This window comes from Schistocerca serialis, chromosome 6 (genome assembly GCF_023864345.2).
Source record: "Schistocerca serialis cubense isolate TAMUIC-IGC-003099 chromosome 6, iqSchSeri2.2, whole genome shotgun sequence".
Lineage (NCBI taxonomy): Eukaryota > Metazoa > Arthropoda > Insecta > Orthoptera > Acrididae > Schistocerca > Schistocerca serialis.
The window spans coordinates 734,037,409-734,057,374 of record NC_064643.1 but is presented as its reverse complement, the minus strand read 5'-3'; the positions used below and the strand labels follow the sequence as shown (position 1 = coordinate 734,057,374).

The 19,966-nt window shown below is 39.1% G+C and overlaps 1 protein-coding gene across 1 annotated transcript; it reads right to left on the bottom strand.

The window, feature by feature from the left end:
• Window positions 1–368: 368 nt before the first annotated feature.
• On the bottom strand, window positions 369–19,849 carry LOC126485057 (uncharacterized). Its single transcript, XM_050108659.1, has 4 exons — window positions 19,590–19,849; window positions 18,504–18,987; window positions 15,913–16,330; window positions 369–583 (listed from the first exon to the last, which is right to left on the bottom strand). Exons 1-4 carry the CDS (start codon window positions 19,847–19,849, stop codon window positions 369–371), a joined length of 1,377 nt encoding a protein of 458 aa, XP_049964616.1.
• Window positions 19,850–19,966: the final 117 nt, after the last annotated feature.

Here is a 19,966-nt window from a genome sequence, read left to right as displayed (position 1 = left end):
GTAATAAAGTAAACCATCATGCCTGATGCCGAAGTTTCACTGTCAAAGGGGAAAAGTGTAGTAAAGGTTAGTAATTATGCATGAAGTTAAACGGAAATAGCTATATGCCACCATTCTCAAATGCTGGGTGAATGTAGCCTGCATAACTTGCGGAACGAGAATTACGTTACCTCAAAAAATATACACAGTTTCTAATATTATAACTTAATATGGGGCACTTCTAACATATAATGATACCTCTCAACGAACTGATTATAACAGTATTTAAAATTTTTAATATCAGCCAGTAATTACATTAACTACTAAAAACCAAATTTTAGTTGACCCTGGAAGCTTTTAGACAGCCGACCTGCAAGTGGTACTGTGCACTATGGGCCGTGAACGGTTTCGTAGTATGGATCACGGACGGAGCCTCCAGGAATGCAGTGGATGCGTCGTATGTGATAGAAGTATGGGATGGGACCAAGTGTCGAGTGCCTCCGTTGTCTGTCCATGCGGTTGACGCCCTGATGGCAGTTCACTGGCGCCACATAACCGTGTACATACACAGTGGCGAGCTTCCGCCTCTCACGACATTTTGCTTCTGTCACAAAGGGCCCACTCTCCTGTCACTCAGATCACTCTGCTGCCGCCAGCAAGTAACCATCTCATTGGTTCTCCTTCACCCCGTTTGGTTACTTTAATATTTTAGAACCTAGTGCTGTACATAATTGTACAATAATTCAGTAGTTACTCATTTTGTGTAAAATAAAATAATTAATTCATATTTAGATATAAATACAATGCTATAAAATCTACATAATGGAAGACTTAGCTAGTATGGCGGTAGTTAGGAGTGCTGGTGCTGGGTTACATATTTTCCTAAGGTCCTTATTAGCACCATTAATTCTAAGCCAGCAATTTAAAATCAACACGCAGACCAGAATGCACCGTTATACTTCAGTGACACATTTTATAGCGACTAGTGCAAGAGCACTAAAAAAGAAAAAAAGATGAAGACTATTTCTACAGAAATGTCAAAGATTGAAATCTCACAGTGCCGAGTTGACAGTGCCACAATTAAAAGAAATAACGTAAATATTCCAGATATACAACGCCATTTACATTTACTTTGGAACAATCGCCTAACATCCCTTATCCATCCATTCACACTTATTAGCACAGTCCGCAACCTTTATTATTCACCCACCTTTTACATTATTCCGAAGTTCAACTGCAATTAACTTCTCATTAACTAGGGCAAACTCTTTTGCACAAGACCACCTTTACCCAAAGTGTGTCACTAACTAACTCTTCTTCAACAACCGCAAGAAGAGTGGACAGAAAACATACATCACAAACCTCAGTGTTTAGAATGTACCTGATCTGAAATCTCACATATTTGTTCCAAATTACAAAAATGGTTCAAATGGCTCTGAGCACTATGGGACTTAACTTCTGAGGTCATCAGTCCCCTAGAACTTAGTACTACTTAAAGCTAACTAACCTAAGGACATTACACACACCCATGACCGAGGTAGGATTCGAACCTGCGACCGTAGCTGTCGCGCGGTTCCAGCCTGTAGCGCCGAGAACAGCTCGGCAACTGGCCGGCTCCAAATTTCAGATTTGTTCCAAATTACAGATGTGTTGCAAACACTTTTAGTGACTAATTGATGAACATTATTGATATTTATGCATGTAACAGAGTCAGAAACTTTATTTGCAACTCCATTTTCAATTCTTCTTAGCTCTTTCAACTTAACTGATAACATAGAGTCCTCTTCCTCCTACTTTAACAAATCATCCTTGAATTAAACAAAAAAACAATCATTTTCAGTTTCACTGCCCTTGATTCCTCCGTTATCAATAACATCACAAACATTAGTTCCATCTTCATCTACCATACGTTTCCATGTCTGCTAGTGTTCCACTGCTTCTTCAAATTCATAAAAGATCTCAACTATTGGTGCTACTAGTAGCAGTTTCATTCAGGTTTCAAGCTTCCTATATCACATCAAATGCTTGGTCGATCTTATCTACATGTTTAAGGAATTGTTCAATTGATTCATCAGTGGCATACACTAATACTCATAGCAAATTTTTCAGGTAATCTTCTCTTTTTAAAGTGTCAGTTTGTGTCAGTTGGTCGAAAGGCTGGTTTAAAAGAAAAAGTTTATTCAATTTAATTTTCCTGTAAATTGAGCCATAGAGAAATTCGCTTTTAGTTCGAGTTTTTCTGACTCTGGCCAAACTTTGTTAAGATAATTCTTTCCTAACCCTTGTTAAGATAAATCTTGAGTATGACTATGAGTTTCCCAACGTAGCGCTTCATCATCCAAACGTCTTTTCAGAAAATTATTTTAATTTGAAGATGGTCAGTTAAGTGTAGGATGAAATTGACTATACGGTGTTGTAAGAGATGAAAAGGATGCAAATTACCATCTCCAGGAAACTATTCGCCGGGATACTCGAAAATCCATTACAACGTATATTAAAAAATGTTTGTGTTGCCACATCTTTCTGCAAACTTCGTAACAGGTTTTGAACATCAAGCAAATTCTTCTCTCAACATGATGCATTATTTTTACACACATCATTTTCACTGAATCGGTGTTTTATCAAACAGTTCACGCAGAAACTGCCGGTAAGCCTCTGAGTTTGAAATCACAGTGATTTTTCAAATTTGGCCAATCCGTGAGACGTACGTGGGAAGAAGTAAAATGTTGCCATACCCGATGTGTACACAAGAAATTCCAGCTGTAAACTGCCATGTATAACGCAATGCCTTGTGCCTGCCACGGAAGTTGGTCTAGCCTCGCCGTGACACAACCACGCTTAGTCAACGAATCCTTCAGAAAGCACACTGGTCCTTTGTTGAATACATTACGCTTCCCATTAAATAAATTCTTGAAATTAAATGGTAGATTAAAACTGTGTGCCGGACCGAGACTCGAACTCGGGACCTTTGCCTGTCAAGGAGAATTGCTCTACCATATTAGTTACACAAGCACGACTCACGACACGTCCCCACACCTCCCACAGGTCTCGAGTTCTAGTCTCGGTCCGGCACACAGTTCTAATCTGCCAGGATGTTTCATATTAGCGCACACTCTGCTGTAGAGTGAAAATCTCATTCTGTAAATAAATTCTTAAAATGAAGAAATGTACGAAATAAAAGAAGATTGTCTATAGACGTTTAGGCCTCCGCTTTATGAATTGCTCTTGAAGCATCTAATAAAGAGACGCCGAAATTTTAGTTGTAGAGGTAGGCTAATTAGCAGTGGATTACGGTTGAAAGAAAAGTTTCCTCGGGGACCAGCGCGGCATCCGTTACCGCCATTTGACACTACCTCAACCTGTGGCAGACCGTGTTTCTCTCCTGATCCGTTCTTCTGTGTCTAACATGTTAACTTGCATCTGGAATACTGCCCTACCAACACTGCGACGTTTTGTTGAGCATTGATAAAATCTGGTTAAAAAAGTCGTTTCCTTGACAGTTTATTTAGTATTCCTTTAAACACACCAGTGAAGTAGTACTTATGTTACTATCGTAATAGCCGGCCGAAGTGGCCGTGCGGTTAAAGGCGCTGCAGTCTGGAACCGCAAGACCGCTACGGTCGCAGGTTCGAATCCTGCCTCGGGCGTGGATGTTTGTGATGTCCTTAGGTTAGTTAGGTTTAACTAGCTCTAAGTTCTAGGGGACTAATGACCTCAGCAGTTGAGTCCCATAGTGCTCAGAGCCATTTTTACTATCGTAATAAAATATAACCGTTCCGTAGCTTTAAATGCATAATATGAAAAGGCTTTAAAAATATTTATCTGTCCGCGACATACAGCTGCAAACTCTATAATATTCTAGGCTCTAACATTGAATATGCGTCTACATATACATAGCTACTCCGCAAACCACAGTATGGCGCGTCGGGGAGTATGCCCTGTACCGCTACTAGTCATTAGTTTTTCTGTTACACTCGCAAACAGAGCGGAAAAAAACGATTGCCTATACGTCTCCGTATCAGCCCTAATGTTTCGTATTTTATCTTTGTAATACTATCTTGCAGCTTATGTTGGCGGCAGTTAGGATCATTTGGCACTTAGCTTCAAACGCCGGTTCTCTAAATCTACTCAATATTGTTCCCCAAGAAGAATGGCGCCTTCACTCCAGGAATTCTCATTTGAGTTCCTGAAACATCTCCGTGTCACTTGTGTTGTTAGAACTTACCGGTAACTAATCTAGCACGCCACCTCTGAATTGCTTCGATATCTTTCTTTAATCTTACCTGATGAGGCTCCCAGACGCTCGAAATGTACTAAAGAGTAGGTCGCACCAGTGGTCTACATGCGGTCTTCTTTACAGATGAACCACAATTTCCTAAGGTACTCCCAATAACACGGGCCAACAAAAATTTTTTTGAAAAACTTTTTTTACTTTGATAGCTGATATTTATAGATTGTTATGAGCTGAATCCAAATCTAGCCTTACTTTTTTGTATCACCCATATTTTTCCAGTAGTGTGCTTTTTATTAAATAGTATAAAAATCCTATGCTAAATAGTAACTGGGGAAATTAATGAAACGCTTTGTTACAGCATAAGCATGGTTTGTATTTACAGTAAGCTGCTTAAGAAATTGATATGTATTAATAGAGGTTTCACTTTTCAGCTGGAATTGGTTTGTATTTTCTTTCCCTTTTTAATTCGAAGATACTTGTGTAGCTTTTTCTACGATTAGTCGCTTGCTAAGTTTCTCGGTGAAGTGACCAACAGTTGTCCCCCATTGTGTTGATGTTTCAGCAGCCTTGTTGGTCACTTCACCGAGAAGCTTACCAAGCGACTAATCGTAGAAAAAGCTACACAACTATCTCCGAAGAAAAAAGGGAAAGAAAATACAAACCAATTCCAGCTGAAAAGTAAAACCTCTATTAACATATATCATTGTTTTAAGTAGCTTACTATAAATACTAACCATACCTATGTTATAACAAAGCGTTTCATTAATTTCCTTGTTTACTGTATAGCATATGATTTTTATAATATATAATAAAAAGCATATTTCTCGAAACTATGTGTGATGCAAAAAAAGTAAGGCTAGATTTGGATTCAGCTCATAACAATCTATGAAGATCAGCTATCAAAGGAAGAAAAGTTTTTCAAAAAAAAAAAAACATTTCGTTCGCCTGTGTTATTCGGAGTACCTTAGGAAAGTGTGGTCCATCTGTAAAGAAGACCGCATATAGACCACCGGTGTGACCTACTCTTTAGTGCATTTCGAGCGTCTGGGAGCCTCATCAGGTAAGGTTAAAGAAAGACATCGAAGCAATTCAGAGGTGGCGTGCTAGATTAGTTACCGGTAGGTTCTAACAACACTTAAGTGACACGGAGATGTTTCTGGAACTCAAATGAGAATTCCTGGAGTGAAGGCGCCATACATTTTGAGGAACAATATCGAGTAAATTTACAGAACTGGCGTTTGCAGCTAAGTGCCAAATCATACTAACTGCCGCCAACATAAGCTGCACGTTAGTATTACGAAGATAAAATACGAAGGTAGCGTTTTTCCTTCACTTTAAGGTCCTCGTGAAAACGCTCTCCTTTGCTCCTCACTAACATCTCCCAAATTGTCCTGGAAATAGTCAAGATAACTGTCCAAAAAGTGAACTTTCAGGCTAATTAAAAATCAAAAAGTTTTAAACTTCTTTAACATTGTAGCTATAATAGAAACATATAATGGGCCTTCTTTATGTCGTAACAAATCTGTAATGAGTTACTTGAACGATACCCACGCTTCTTTCTCATTTAAGTTCATTGTTGATTCAAAGTTAACATAAAAAATCAATTTTCCAACATCAGGTCCGACAAAGTTTAGCTTCTGAAAGGTGTGGAAACTTTTCGCAGAGATACATAAAATATGCTCCATCTTTAGACAAAGCCTTTACAAACTGTTTCATTAGGCCCAACTTTATATGTTGAGGTGGTAGGAGTACGTTTTTCGGATCAATAAGGTTTTTTGCGTAGAATGTTCTTCTCACCACGTTTCAAAGATTCCCTCACAGGCCAGTTCTTTCTGCACCAGTGTTGATCCCTAGCCCTACTGTCCCATTCACACAAGAAAACTGGAAATTTGGTAAAGCCACCTTGTTGACGAAGGAGCATGCATGTTACTTTTAGATCGCCACATATCCAACCATGAGCAGAATGGCCTATTATATTTATAACTATTTCTAGGTTTTCATAGCTTTCTTCCATGGGTACAGAATGTCCAACAGGTATAAATGCATACATGTTACCGCTGTGTACTAAATCAGCCTTTAAACTAATTTTGGATGAATCAATACACTGCATCCAGTCTTCCTTTTTCTATACAATACCAAACTCATTCATCAGACTGTGAATATCTGAGCAGTATATTAAACCACCTTCATGTTGAAGAAACTTGGAAAATTGCTGCTCTCCCTTTCTGTACTTGCATATGCTGGTTCCAACTTCCAATAAGTTCTATTCTCTTTATTTAGAGCCAAGCAATTCAGCTTTTTCTTTCGTTAAGCCCAGATCCCTAACCAAATCGTTAAGCTCAGTCTGACTAAACAATTTGGGCTCTAGACTTTCTGTATTACAATGGAATTCATCATCATCTGGTTCATCTAAATCACACTGTACATCAGAAAATACTTCTGTTGGAATAGAATTTAATCATCTAGTAGTTCAGGAACCGGCAAATCTGCACAATGCACTACTGGTCGAAAGACGGACGGAAGGTTGGGGTAGCTTATTACCTTCTTCTTGTTCGAATTATGACCAGTAACATTTACAGTGTGAAAGTAGTTATCATCAGAATGATTTCTTGGCTACATCCATATGATAGAAACAGCAAATCTAAAGGCTTTCTCTCCTTTTTTGGACTATTTTCTCAGATCTTTAACACATACACAAGATACCTTATGCGGCGCCCAAGATTTATCTTGATCGACAAGTTTAGATCCACAGTAGGATAGATAAACCTCTTTCACAAAGTCTGTAATGTTTCTTTGGTGTTTTTTTAGCACAAATTCACCACAAATATAACAAAAACTGTCAGTAGAGTTTTTACAATCAAGATTTGACATTGCACTGAGCACATGTACAGGAACCGGGAAAGTGAGGTAAGGTTGACAGTAAACAAAACAGCATCTGTTAACACAAAAATGGAATCGACCTCTTTTTGCCAGCAAATGTTTTTCAGAAGTGCTACCAGCGTCATCTGCATTCATTACACCTCCTTTTAAATTATTTTAACAATATAAAAGCTGATAAATTCTTTAAAAATGGCTTAATTTAATAGATTTAACTGCAAAATGTGAAGAAATGGTGGGTGATAGTTTTCTAAGTATCATATGTGGACTTCCCACCGTAAAAAAACATGAGAATAAGATATTTTCAGAAAAAAAGTTTTTCCATCGTTTGCCTGTGAAATCCGAAGTCAACCATTTGCCGTCCCTACCATTCACATGCTCGTTCTGTTTCTTCTCGCATCGGAACGCTACGTCCAGATATTTATACGACTTGGTAGTGAAAAGCAGGACACTATTAAAGCTATTTCCAAACATTATGGGTTTGTTTTTCCTAATCATCACATAAACTTGCATTTTTCCACATTTATAGCAGGCTGCCATTCATCGCACAAACTAGAAATTTAAAGTCATCTTGCATCCTCCTACATTCACTGATCTTCGACATCTTGCCGTACACCACAGCATCATCAGCAGACAACTGCCGACTGCTGCCCACCCCTTTACTAAATCATTTACGTATATAGAGATTAACAGTCGTTCTATCATGCTATCGTGATAGCTAGACTCAGATTCTGTAAATATAAGTTAAATGGGTTTGTTTTTGTATGGAGACAGAAATGGCGCTATAGTCTATTGAATTTGGTAAGTAATTGTTTCGTATGGTAGTATTCTCGTTGGAAAGCAATAACCACATCGTCTAATTTTCTACACTGAAACTGCACGGTTCTGTAATACAATCGGCATAAATTCTTGTATGTACGGTTTAAAATCGGTTTCAGAGCTCTCTGCTGAGTTGAGTGTGTATACACTTAGCTCAAATTAAATAACAACTGGCAAGAAAACAACTGGTCTATACACCGCCTAGGAAATTTGAAATGGAAACAATTAATCGGAAACGGCCAGTATAAATCACCTTGTTCCGTAGTTGGCCATTTTCTAAGATTTGTTCGTGGCTGTAACTGTTAAACAGTATGTAAAATAGCACCACACCATTCAAAATCTCTACAAGCTCTGTGTACCTACATCCCCCAAAGTCATACAGAAATTTAAGAACGGCTAGTAATAACATTGCCATATCCAACCAGATTACACTCTACTAAACTGCAAGCGGTCCTGTTTCGTCACTGTAGACTCATTAGCTCGACATTTTGGGAATCCCTGTCATCTTTATTCTTAAATGGGACAAGAGCCCGAGAGTAATTCTGGGCAGAAAACTATCCTAATAAGCTAATACAATCTGCAAGAAGACAATTGTATCCTTCCATTCCATAGCAAAGCATATAAAGCTCTTCTTATTTAACCTAGATAAAGAACGTGTAGAAATTACTGTATCTTCCCCAGGAAAGTTCCGCGCGCTGATAGCTACTAATTAACGCTTAGGTACGATATGTATGTGACGCTCTTCACTGTAATTCCGGTTCAAATTTTACCGTCTGATCAAAGCATACAGTCTATTACGTATACTGTGAACTGCACAGCTGGAACACATGGTCCCATCAGAACTGAAGTCCTTCTCTCCCACGGCATCACAATCACATCAGAAGCTTCAAAAGACAGCTAACGACATATCTATTAAAACAACAATATGCCTGTCTTTGGTTTTGCACGCACCTTTACCCCGTTACCTCTAGTATCTTCACTTTCCACCAAACCACTGTAATAGTTCAAGGGTCCAACCTGAGGCAGTCAAAAATTTTCTCTCTTGGAACTCGCTATGTTCTACCACTGTTATTTATATCCAGAAATTCACTGATGTGTTCTTTCGCCAATATTATTGTTATTGTTATTGTTATTATTACTACTACTAACTTAGAGGGGAGAATTTTTCTTCTATTCTGTCCATATTTCTTCCATTCTCTTCCCGGTTCAGAACATCTTATTCCAGTTGCCGTCTTTAGTTTTCCCTCTTGGTCAACTTACGGTTAGTGAATTTATGGACATGAAGATTTCACGGGTTTTGGACATCTTCTGGAGCAGTTCCTACCAATTACAGGTAAGTTTTGATGTCGCCAACTCATGTCATCATATCCGTTTTGAATGTGCTTCTGTTGTCATAAAATGGACTATTTGTCGTGTAAGTCTTTGTCACTTCATTCTTTTAATGTGCTCATAGAATCATAGCCTGTGTTTTTCTAATGCCACTACGGATTTTTGTGTATTTGATTTCGTAACTTTATCTGAGTGCATATACTGCTACTGTACAAGTTTTGGGCCTATAATTTTTTTTACGATTTTGCATCCCTTTTTCTCAATATTTTCAGTTTCTGTTTTCTTTTTCAGAATTAGTGCTTCTGATTAATAGAGGAGTTCTGGCGTAGCTACTGTATTGCAATGTCTTAGCTTCGTCTGGCTGGAGAAACAATTCTTGTTGTAGATATTTTGGGTAAGTCTTATGCAGTTTCCATCTTTCGGTATTTACTTTCATTTACATCTGTTTCGGTTCAATTCCCTGAATCATTTCATAGACTTATTTAAACTTGGAGATTCGGTTAATTTTACCATATTTCGTCTCCATGGGTTTTAGTGCTTGCTTGTCACAGGTCATGCGCTGTGTCTTCTCAAAAGATATCGGAAACCGACGTTTTACACCGTTCACTCTGACTTTCGGCTGATCAAGTGTCGTGATTGAGTGTTGCTAAATCGTATACATATGCTATGCTATCTGTAGATGACTTGCCTCTACTTAACGTGTCTGGATGGTTAGTTTTGATGACGGATTTCTGTTTGTTCCTTCATTGTATCACTTTCTCACGGACACATTTGGAAAGTAGAGGAGACACCTCATATTGTCTCACTGCTGTTTTGATATCCAAAGGATCTGAGAATTTCCACTATAACCAACCAGAATTACAGGGACGTCTGAACAACATCAGAGTACGATACTTAGCAAATTTGATCCTATGGCGCCTGTGTATTGCACGATAATAATTATTTAACTTTTTCAGTTTCGCAAGTTTTTCTGTAATTTTTCAGGACACAAACCTTTTATTTTTTAAAAGAAATTTATTATTCAATAAATTTGATTTGATTCATTTGCTCACAGTTTCGTGCATACTTCGCAGTTGGATGTATTTTGGTTACGAATCCTCTCGAAACTGTTTATTGTCTATTGAACCAAGAGCTGTTATAATTTAAAAAAAAAAATCAATTTTTCAAACAATTAGGCATGTGAAAGAATATACGAAATATGTACGACTGTTGCCCAGAAAGTAATTCACCGCATTTCTTTTTTTGAACGGTTCTTTACAGAACATAATGAAAATAACAAACACGAAAAATTGTGTTTTATCTACACGCCCTATTTTTCCACGCAATCTCCATCTCGTTCTATGCCTTCCTCCAGCGCGAAATAGGGGCATCTACGCCATGTCGGTAGCAATCCTTTTCCTCTTGTTGGAGCCAGTGCTACACTGTGTGAACTTCCTTTGCTGATTGACAGATGCAACGCCAACTGCCGAGTCATAATGCGTCTGTCCTCGCGAGTGACAACATCATCTCGCCGAAACATGTCAGCTGTGACAACAGTGGAAGTTCTCCCCGACCGCTGCAAATCGGGGAGCTCCTCCGAACCGCCTTCTGATGACCTCACCCTCCGTACCCAGTGACTAGATGTACTTCTGTCGACGGCAGATGCTCCATAGACTTTGCACACGCATTAATGAACAATCCCCAAAGTTTCCTTCTTTGCAGTGAGAAATTCAATGACTGCACGGTGTTTGTAACGTACATCACCTACAGACTTTGAAACTGTCCTGCAGCTACGCTATCTGTCGGAAGTGACTAACACGGCCCGTTCAAATACTACATACGTAATGTTTCGCATTCGTAGCACTGTTTTCGGTTGAGAAATAAATGCTGTACATTACTTTGTGGGCATCCCTGTATTATTTTGGCGATATGACTGCAAGTTCTACAGAAACATCATTTCGTGGCTACTTACATCACTTTTGATAACCTCAAGAAGGTATATATTCACTCAGAAAAGCAGAAAAATATCTATAAAACTTAATTTGAAGTCTTACAGGTTCTCCAACAATCTAGAACCTCAATCTGTAATGTGGGGTGGCTGTAGTTAATGTTTTGTTATTTTAATCAGTAGCGACGGGAAACGATTTACTGCATTGGCAGCTAACTGCACCAGTTCAGACTGTGCGCTGCAGGATTTGCGTTGTTAGTAGTGGTATTGTCACGACTTGCCTTTTCTTATCTCATTTTCTTCGCTTTCGTTCGTTGCATCTGCTCGGGGCGGACGTCGTAAGACACCCGTTTAAGTTCGTCGTTAATCAGCTAACTCAGTTTTTTTTGTTACAGAAGGCAGCTAACCCTTTGACCGAACACTCTGAGCTACCATCGGCGGAAGGCAAAGGTCCCGAGTTCGAGTCTCGACCCGGCACACAATTTTAATCAGCCAGGAAGGTTCATATGAGTACACACTCCGCTGCAGAGTGAAAATCTCATTCTGGAAACATCCCCAAGGCTGTGGCTAAGCCATGTCTCCGCAATATCCTTTCTTTCATGAGTGCTAGTTCTGCAAGGTTCGCAGGAGAGCTTCTGTAAAGTTTGGAAGGTAGGAGACGATATACTGACAGAAGTAAAGCTGTGAGAACGGCTCGTGAGTCGTGCTTGGGTAACTCAGATGGCAGAGCACTTACCCGCGAAAGGCAAAGGTCCCGATTTGGAGTCTCGGCCGGCACACAGTTTTAACCTGCCAGGTAGTTTCAATCCTTGTATCGTTTGATAGACGCACCCAGCGTTGGTCTCTGTTTCGTGCTACACCAGAACAGTCTTTGTCTAGATGCTGCGTTGCATGTAGATCTTTGTTCCGTGCAGAGAAAGTAATCCATGTATGTGTTTTATGTTGGAAACTCTGATTTGTAAATGAGAATACATCTGAAATGTTTGATGAAACTGTTAACTGCGGACAGGGAATATTATGAAATATGTGTAAGCTTTCAAGAATACGCTCTTTAGCAACGTGTGTGAAGTTGATACATAACATTCATTCTCTCTTCAGCAATGTGGGAAAGGTTAATGCTCAACTATCACTACATACTATGTGCGTGCTTGAGTAATAAACAACAATATTATGAAAATATGGTCATTTCTTTCGTTCAGAAATTTTGAACGTTTACATCAATCATTAGACAACAAGACGCACCGTTCGGAGGCACAATCAGACAGGAGAAATTAGATCAGAATTAAAAGTTGTTGCTCAATGTAACAACCTTTAAAAATTGTTTACTTACACTGCTCTTTACCATCATGTAAAATTAACACATTTGCATAGCTAGTTATGAGGCTGAAAAAACGCAGTTCCTTATCATAAAAAAACGTAGTAATGGCTTTTAATGGAACGAAAGTAATGGTAGTGTTTGATATTAATATTTGGAAGAATGGATCACGATCAACTGAGTCGTAGGCTTTTTTGATATCATTGGCTGTAGGTACAAGATTTCCTCTACACACGAATAGGCTGGTCTCAATACTGCTTCATATTCTCCCATTTTTTGCTCAAATTGTCTCTCTATCGTGAAGAAATTGGTCTGCAATTGATACTGGTGATATTCCCATATGGTTATTTAGGTATTTCCTATTTCCCTTCTTGTGTATTGGGTGAATTCAGTTTTTCCAATGTTCTGTGTGCCAAATGAATTTCATGATTTTGTAATTTCTTTCATTATCTTTGAGATTGCTGATTTTTAGGATTTCGCTGTCATTCCATCTTCCAGCAATGCTTTATTGTTTTGATATCTCTGCTCATTTCTTTTTCTTCTAAGGATTTCCAATTTTCGTTAGGGTCGTCAGGTTCCTGTGGTAAGATTTTTTGAGTTTGTTCTCCGCTGTTTAGTAGTTCATTGAAACATCGGCCGAGTTCCTTCCAAATCTCTTGATTATTTAGAGCCAAGTGTACATTTTCTCTCTTGAAACAGAGACTTTCTGGCTGATGGTCTGTGAGCTTAGTTTTGAAGTTCTTGTAGAGAATTCGTTTGCTGTTTGTTATGAAGTATTTCTCGATTTCAGATAGTTGACCCATTTCGTATTTATCGTAAGACTTTTTCAATAATCTAGCTGTCTCTTTCCCGACTGTCAAGAATATTTTGTAGTTGTCTGCTGTCTTATTCCTGTTCCAGTTGTGTGAATCATGTCGAGACTGAAATTGTAGTTATAATTCTCATTCCATCAAAAGTGTTCTTTCGTTTTCTGCAGAAGAAATAGTGTTTGTGGTGTGTCGATAGATTTGATTTTGAGTTGATACCAGTTGTTTGACTGCTTTGTCTCTACTTCTTCCGTGTGATATGGTTTGATCCTGCTAATGTGAAATTTGTGGATTTGTTTCTCTTTTGTGAACATCTGAGGTTTTGAACGTAGTTTTATTCATGTCAGAATTTTTATTTGCACCCCCTCTGACTTGGCCGTTCACGATTTCTCTATGGTTCTAACAAAAAATTGGTATATGGTCAGTTTGGATTTCACTGGTGAACGGATTTTGTGATCTCCATGTCACCTGTTTTACTGGTTTCTTTTTGAAGTGTGCTGACATGTTTTTAGAATTGGAGTGTTCAACTAATCTTCATCCGTTTTGTTTGGTTCATTTACGTGCTGGGAGTTTTCCAGTACTTTTTCTGTACTTTCTTTCTTTGTCTAGGTGTGCACTGATATCACCTAAAAGGATATTAACATGTTTTTGTGGAAATTTAGATACATTTTTATTAGTACTTCCCGTCATCTGTTGGCTGTGTTTCCAGTTGTGACTGGCATGTATGGATTGATTACTGTGTGTGTTATATTTGCAAACTTCAGGGAAATGGTCATTAACATGTTGTTAACCAGCTTCACATTCAGAATAGAGGTGACTCTTTCCTGAGAGTAATGGGCAATTCCTTAAAGCGGTGCTTTCTTCATTATTCGTTTGCGTGTTTCGCTTTTGAAAAGTCAGTAGTTCCCGAAATCCGTTACATTTTCGTCGGTCAATCTTGTTTCTTGGAGTGGAATTATTTGTGTTTTTTGTTCTTTTAGGATCAGCTCTATTTGATACAACTTTCCCACTTCTCAATGGTTATTTATATTTACTCTCCTGTTATCATTATTATTATTATTATTATTGTTGTTGTTGTTACTATTGCTATTACTCTGATATTATTCGTAGTGGCACCAATAATAGTATTACCAGTATTCCTTTTTATGCTACTATTCTTGCTGTTACTTCTTAGTCCTCATTGTTATTCCATATGGCTTTTGACAGAAGTAAATCTTATTGCCAGTCATCTTTTCACTTTTATTACTGTTAATTTTATGGCTATTTGTAATTTTATAATTATTACAGTCATTGGAGTAAAGTGTGATGTTTCTCCTATACAGAAAAACTCTGATCAGCATTAATGAGTACTGAATAGTTTTCCTTAGATAGACCGAGCAAGGTGGCGCAGTGGTTAGCACACTGGACTCGCACTTGGGAGGACGACGGTTCAATCCTGCGTCCTGCCATCATGGTTTAGGTTTTCCGTGATTTCCCTAAATCGCTTCAGGCAAATGCCGGTATGGTTCCTTTGAAAGGGCACGGCCGACTTCCTTCCCCATCCTTCCCTAATCCGATGAGACCGATGACCTCGCAGTTTGGTCTCCTCCCCCCAAATCAACCAACCAACCAACCTTAGAGAGATGTCTGCCGATGAAAGGTATGAGAGTTGGGAAACACTTCGATAGGTCAACAGCTATTTTAGAACGGTTCACCCAAGTCAAAAACTACTTCATACCAGATTTATACAAAACCAGAGTCACTGTTGACAGACAACAGCTGAGTGAAGCCAAAATGCAAGTAAGAAGAGCCATATGTGAAGAGTACCACGAATTGGAAATAAATTCTACGACAAATATGACTAAAAATTCTGAGAAGTTTTTATCTTACCTTAAGTCACTAAATGGATTAATCCATATATCCAGTCACTCCACCTGAAACGAGGATGCCAGGAAATGGAGCGATATACTAAATACCAGATTCCGAAATTGATCCGCTGCAGAAGATCATACTAAGTTTTCTCCTTCCGATACGAATACCAAACTGACAAATGTCGAGAGAACACACAGCGAATTACAAAATCGACAAAATCGCACACCTGACCGAAGGCAACTACATCTCGTGTGATGCTTACACGACTCTGTACAGATTGTGGGAATGAAATTGCTCCTCCCCTATCAGAGGTATATCGTAAGCTGCCGGATGAAAGAAGGGTTGAAAGTGATTAAACTTTGAACGGTATCTCAATTGTTTTTTATTGTTTGCTGGTGTTACTGTTCCAGCACCACCTGCTGTTGCCCCAGTTCAATAAAACTTGCGTACATACGTAGTCGGGCAACGGCCATCCCTCTGTGAAGAGTTTTCCGCGACCAGTGGAGTCGTGCAATCCGATAATGAAACATTCTACCGCACAAATAACATCGCTTCTAATCTACAAGTCAGTCCCTTCTGCGCTAAAATGACGGGGTGTGAGACGTGATTATTAAAATCATAAAATGTGTCATAATAGTGTGCAAAATAAAAAATACACTTAACGCTAAAAAAGTGAACCACTCAAAAGGGAATTAGGAACGAAATGTAGCTTCAAAGGTTGAGAGGGTGTGTGATGTTAAAGGATCATCGTCATCATCATCATGATCATCATCACCATCAGCTCCCCCACCACTTCGGGGCCCAGACCCTTCCACCTGTATCGGCATCAATCCATCTTCGAGGGTATGTAATGTTAATGGAAAATAGTAATCATTGTCATCATCATCATCATCATCATCATCATCATCACCTCCACCACCACTTCCGGGCCCAGACCCTTCCACCTGTATCGGCATCAATCCATCTTCGAGGGTATGTAATGTTAATGGAAAATAGTAATCATTGTCATCATCATCATCATCATCATCATCATCACCTCCACCACCACTTCCGGGACCAGACCCTTCCACCTGTATCGGCATCAATCCATCTTCGAGGGTATGTAATGTTAATGGCGAACCGCAATCATCGTCATCATCATCATCATCATCTTCATCACCTCCACCACCACTTCCGGGACCATGCAAAGTTCCCTGGCAAACTCACACTATTAATTAACTAAAATTTAATTGTACCATATACGCCGCTATAAAGCAATTTGTAAATACTGTAATTATTTAACAAAAAATATTATTGAATTTTGTGTAAAGGACATTCATTATTATTGTAATATTTTCTGTAGTAATATTCTTTCTGTATTTAGGATGGTAATATTTCTATGTTCATAATATAATTGCGAAATGTGTCAATATCTGCGATAACAAAAATGTAAAATTCAGCCACAGACGAAAATAATGTTATATGATTACAAAGAGATGTTTATAGTCAGCAGTAGTATAAAAGCACCACGTACTGAGTATTCGTTGGTCATCCTCCTTTAGAGCTGAAAGCAATAGGAAGCTGTGACGAAGCGTTTAATGAATGGGTAGACTTCTTTTGTCTGTTTCGAGATTTAGCCGCCATTAGAACAGAAATTACAAACTAGTGTAAGTTGAATTATTGTTGAGGTATAAATACATCATAATTTATCAAAAGTGTGTATTATTAATGTAAATTAGCTTGCCCATGTCATCTATAATACTTCTTTAAAGAATTTTCAGCATTTTTAGCGGTGTTGCTGGGCTGTGCCGCGACCGAACAATTTGCAGCGGCGGCACATTTAAAAAATTGTTCCGCTAAGAAAAATTAACCAAACCCGTAAATCGGGAACAGATAAAAATTAGCAGTGAATTAAGAAAATGTTCTTCTTTTACAGCGATCCTGAGACTTACGGATTTTAAATTAGTTCACATTTGTGCATTCATAGGCGGATAGTTAATGTTGAAAGTTAACAATTTTGGTTCTTTCAAATAACTTAAATTTATAGGGATGTGTGTTTTATCAGTGATAATTAAACGTCGGCTTGGCAATATTTAACCGTTTTCTGCTAATAGAGACAGTCTTGTGTTCCATAGCTAACGCCGGGAAAAAATTCCGTAAATAATATAAAAGAAACCCACTGCATTTAGAAAATGTGTGCCAAGGCCGAATTATGTAAAGGATTTAATTCTCAGATAAATATTCTTAATCAGTTAATATGAGTTCACTGTAATTGTAAATGTACTCAATTCTTTTGAAAACGCATTTTTTTATTACCACACATAAATAAGAGGTAGGTTCTACAACAAAGTTCGTTCGTACAGACAGAAGGCAACTTAATTAACTAAAAGAAAATAATTTAAAAAAAGGGTAACGGATTATTTAATTTTTTCTTTTATTTTAATGAAACTATTTTTGTATAATTTCATTAAAACCAGACCCTTCCAAATGTATCGACATCAATCCATCTTCGAGGGTATGTGATGTTAAGGGAGAATCGTAATCATCGTCATCGTCATCATCATCATCATCATCATCATCATCATCATCACCTCCACCACAATTTCGGGGACCAGACCCTTCCACATATATTGGCGTCAATCCATTTACAAAGGTATGTAATGTTAAAGAAGAATCATAATCATCATTATCATCTTCATCATCATCATCATCATAACCTCAACCACCACTTCGGGAACCAGACCCTTCCACCTGTATTGGCATCTATCCATGTTCGAGGGTATGCAATGTTAATAGAGAATCGTCATCATGGTAATCATCATCATCATCACCTCCACCACCACTTCCGGGACCAGAACCTTCACCCTGTATTGGCATCAATCCATCTTCGAGGGTATGTAATGTTAATGGAGAACCGTAATCATCGTCATCGTCATCATCATCATCGTCATCATCATCATCATCATCATCGTCATCATCATCATCATCATCATCATCGTCATCATCACCTCCACCACCACTCCGGGGACCAGACCCTTCCACCTGTATCGGCATCAATCCGTCTTTGAGGGTATGTAATGTTAATGGAGAATCGTAATCATCGTCATCATCATCATCATCATCATCATCGTCATCACCACTACCACTTCGAGGACAAGACCCACCTGTACCGGCATCAATCAATTTTCGTTTGTATGTGATGTTAATGAAGAATCGTAGTCATCGTTATCATCATCATCACCATCATCATCTCCACCACCACTTCGGGGACCAGGCCCGTCCACCTGTATCGGCATCAATCCGAGGATATGTAATGTTAATGGAGAGTCGTAATCATTGTCATCATCATTATCATCAAATCCTCCACCACCACGTTGGGGACCAGACCCTCCACTGTATCAGCGTTAATCCATCTTCGAGGGTATGTAATGTTAATGGAGAATCGTAATCAATGTCATCATCATTATCATCATCATCATCATCATCACCTCCCGAACCAATTCGAGGACCAGACCCTTCCACCTGTATTGGCATCAATCCATCTCCGAGGGTATGTAATGTTAATGGAGAATCATAATCATCATCATCATCATCATCATCATCATCATCATCATCATCACCTCCACCATCATTTCGGGGACCAAACCCTTCCACCTGTATTGGCATCAATTCATGTTCGAGGGTATGTAATGTTAATAGAGAATCGTCATCATCGTAATCATCATCATCATCACCTTCACCACCACTTCGGGGACCAGACCCTTCCACCTGTATCGGCATCAATCCATCTTCGAGGGTATGTACTGCTAATGGAGAATCGTAATCATTGTCATCATCAACATCATCATCATCATCATCACCTCCACCACCACTGCGGGTACCAGACCCTTCCACCTGTATCAGCATCAATCCATCTTCGAGGGTATGTAATGATCATCATCATCATCACCCACGCCACCACTTCGGGGACCAGACGCTTCCAAATGTAACGGCATCAATCCATCTTCGAGGGTATGTGATGTAAATGGAGAAACGTAATCGTCTTCATCGTCATCATCATCATCAACTCCACCACCATTTCGGGGACCACAACCTTCCACATGTATCGGCATCAATCCATCTACAAAGGTATGTAATGTTAATGGAGGATCGTAATCATCATTATCAAATAAATCATCATCATCATCATCATCATCATCATCACCTCAACCACCACTTTGGGGTCCAGACCCTTCCACCTGTATCAGCATCAATCCATGTTCGGTGCTATGTAATGTTAGTAGAGAACCGTCATCATCGTCATCATCATCATCATCACCTCCACCACCACTTCGGGAACCAGACCCTTCCACCTGTATCGGCATTAATCCATCATCAAGGCTATGTAGTGATGTTGGAGAATCGTAATCATCGTCATCATGACCATCACAATCATCATCATCATCACCTCCACCATCACTTCGGGGACCAAACCCTTCCACCTGTATTTGCGTCAATCCATCTTCGAGGGAATGTAATGTTAATGGAGAACCGCAATCATCGTCATCATCATCATCATCATCATCATCATCATCATCACCACCACTTCGGGGACCAGACCCTTCTACCTGTATCGGCGTCAATCCATCATAGTGGGTATGTACTGTTAAAGGAGAATCGTAATCATCGTCATCATCATCATCATCCCCACCACCACCCCTTCCAGTACCAGACCCGTCCACCTGTATCGGCATAAACCCATCTTCGAGGGTATGTAATGATAACGGAGAATCATACTCATAGTCATCATCATCGTCATCATCATCAACATCACCTCCACCACCACATCAGGGACCAGACCCTTCCACCTG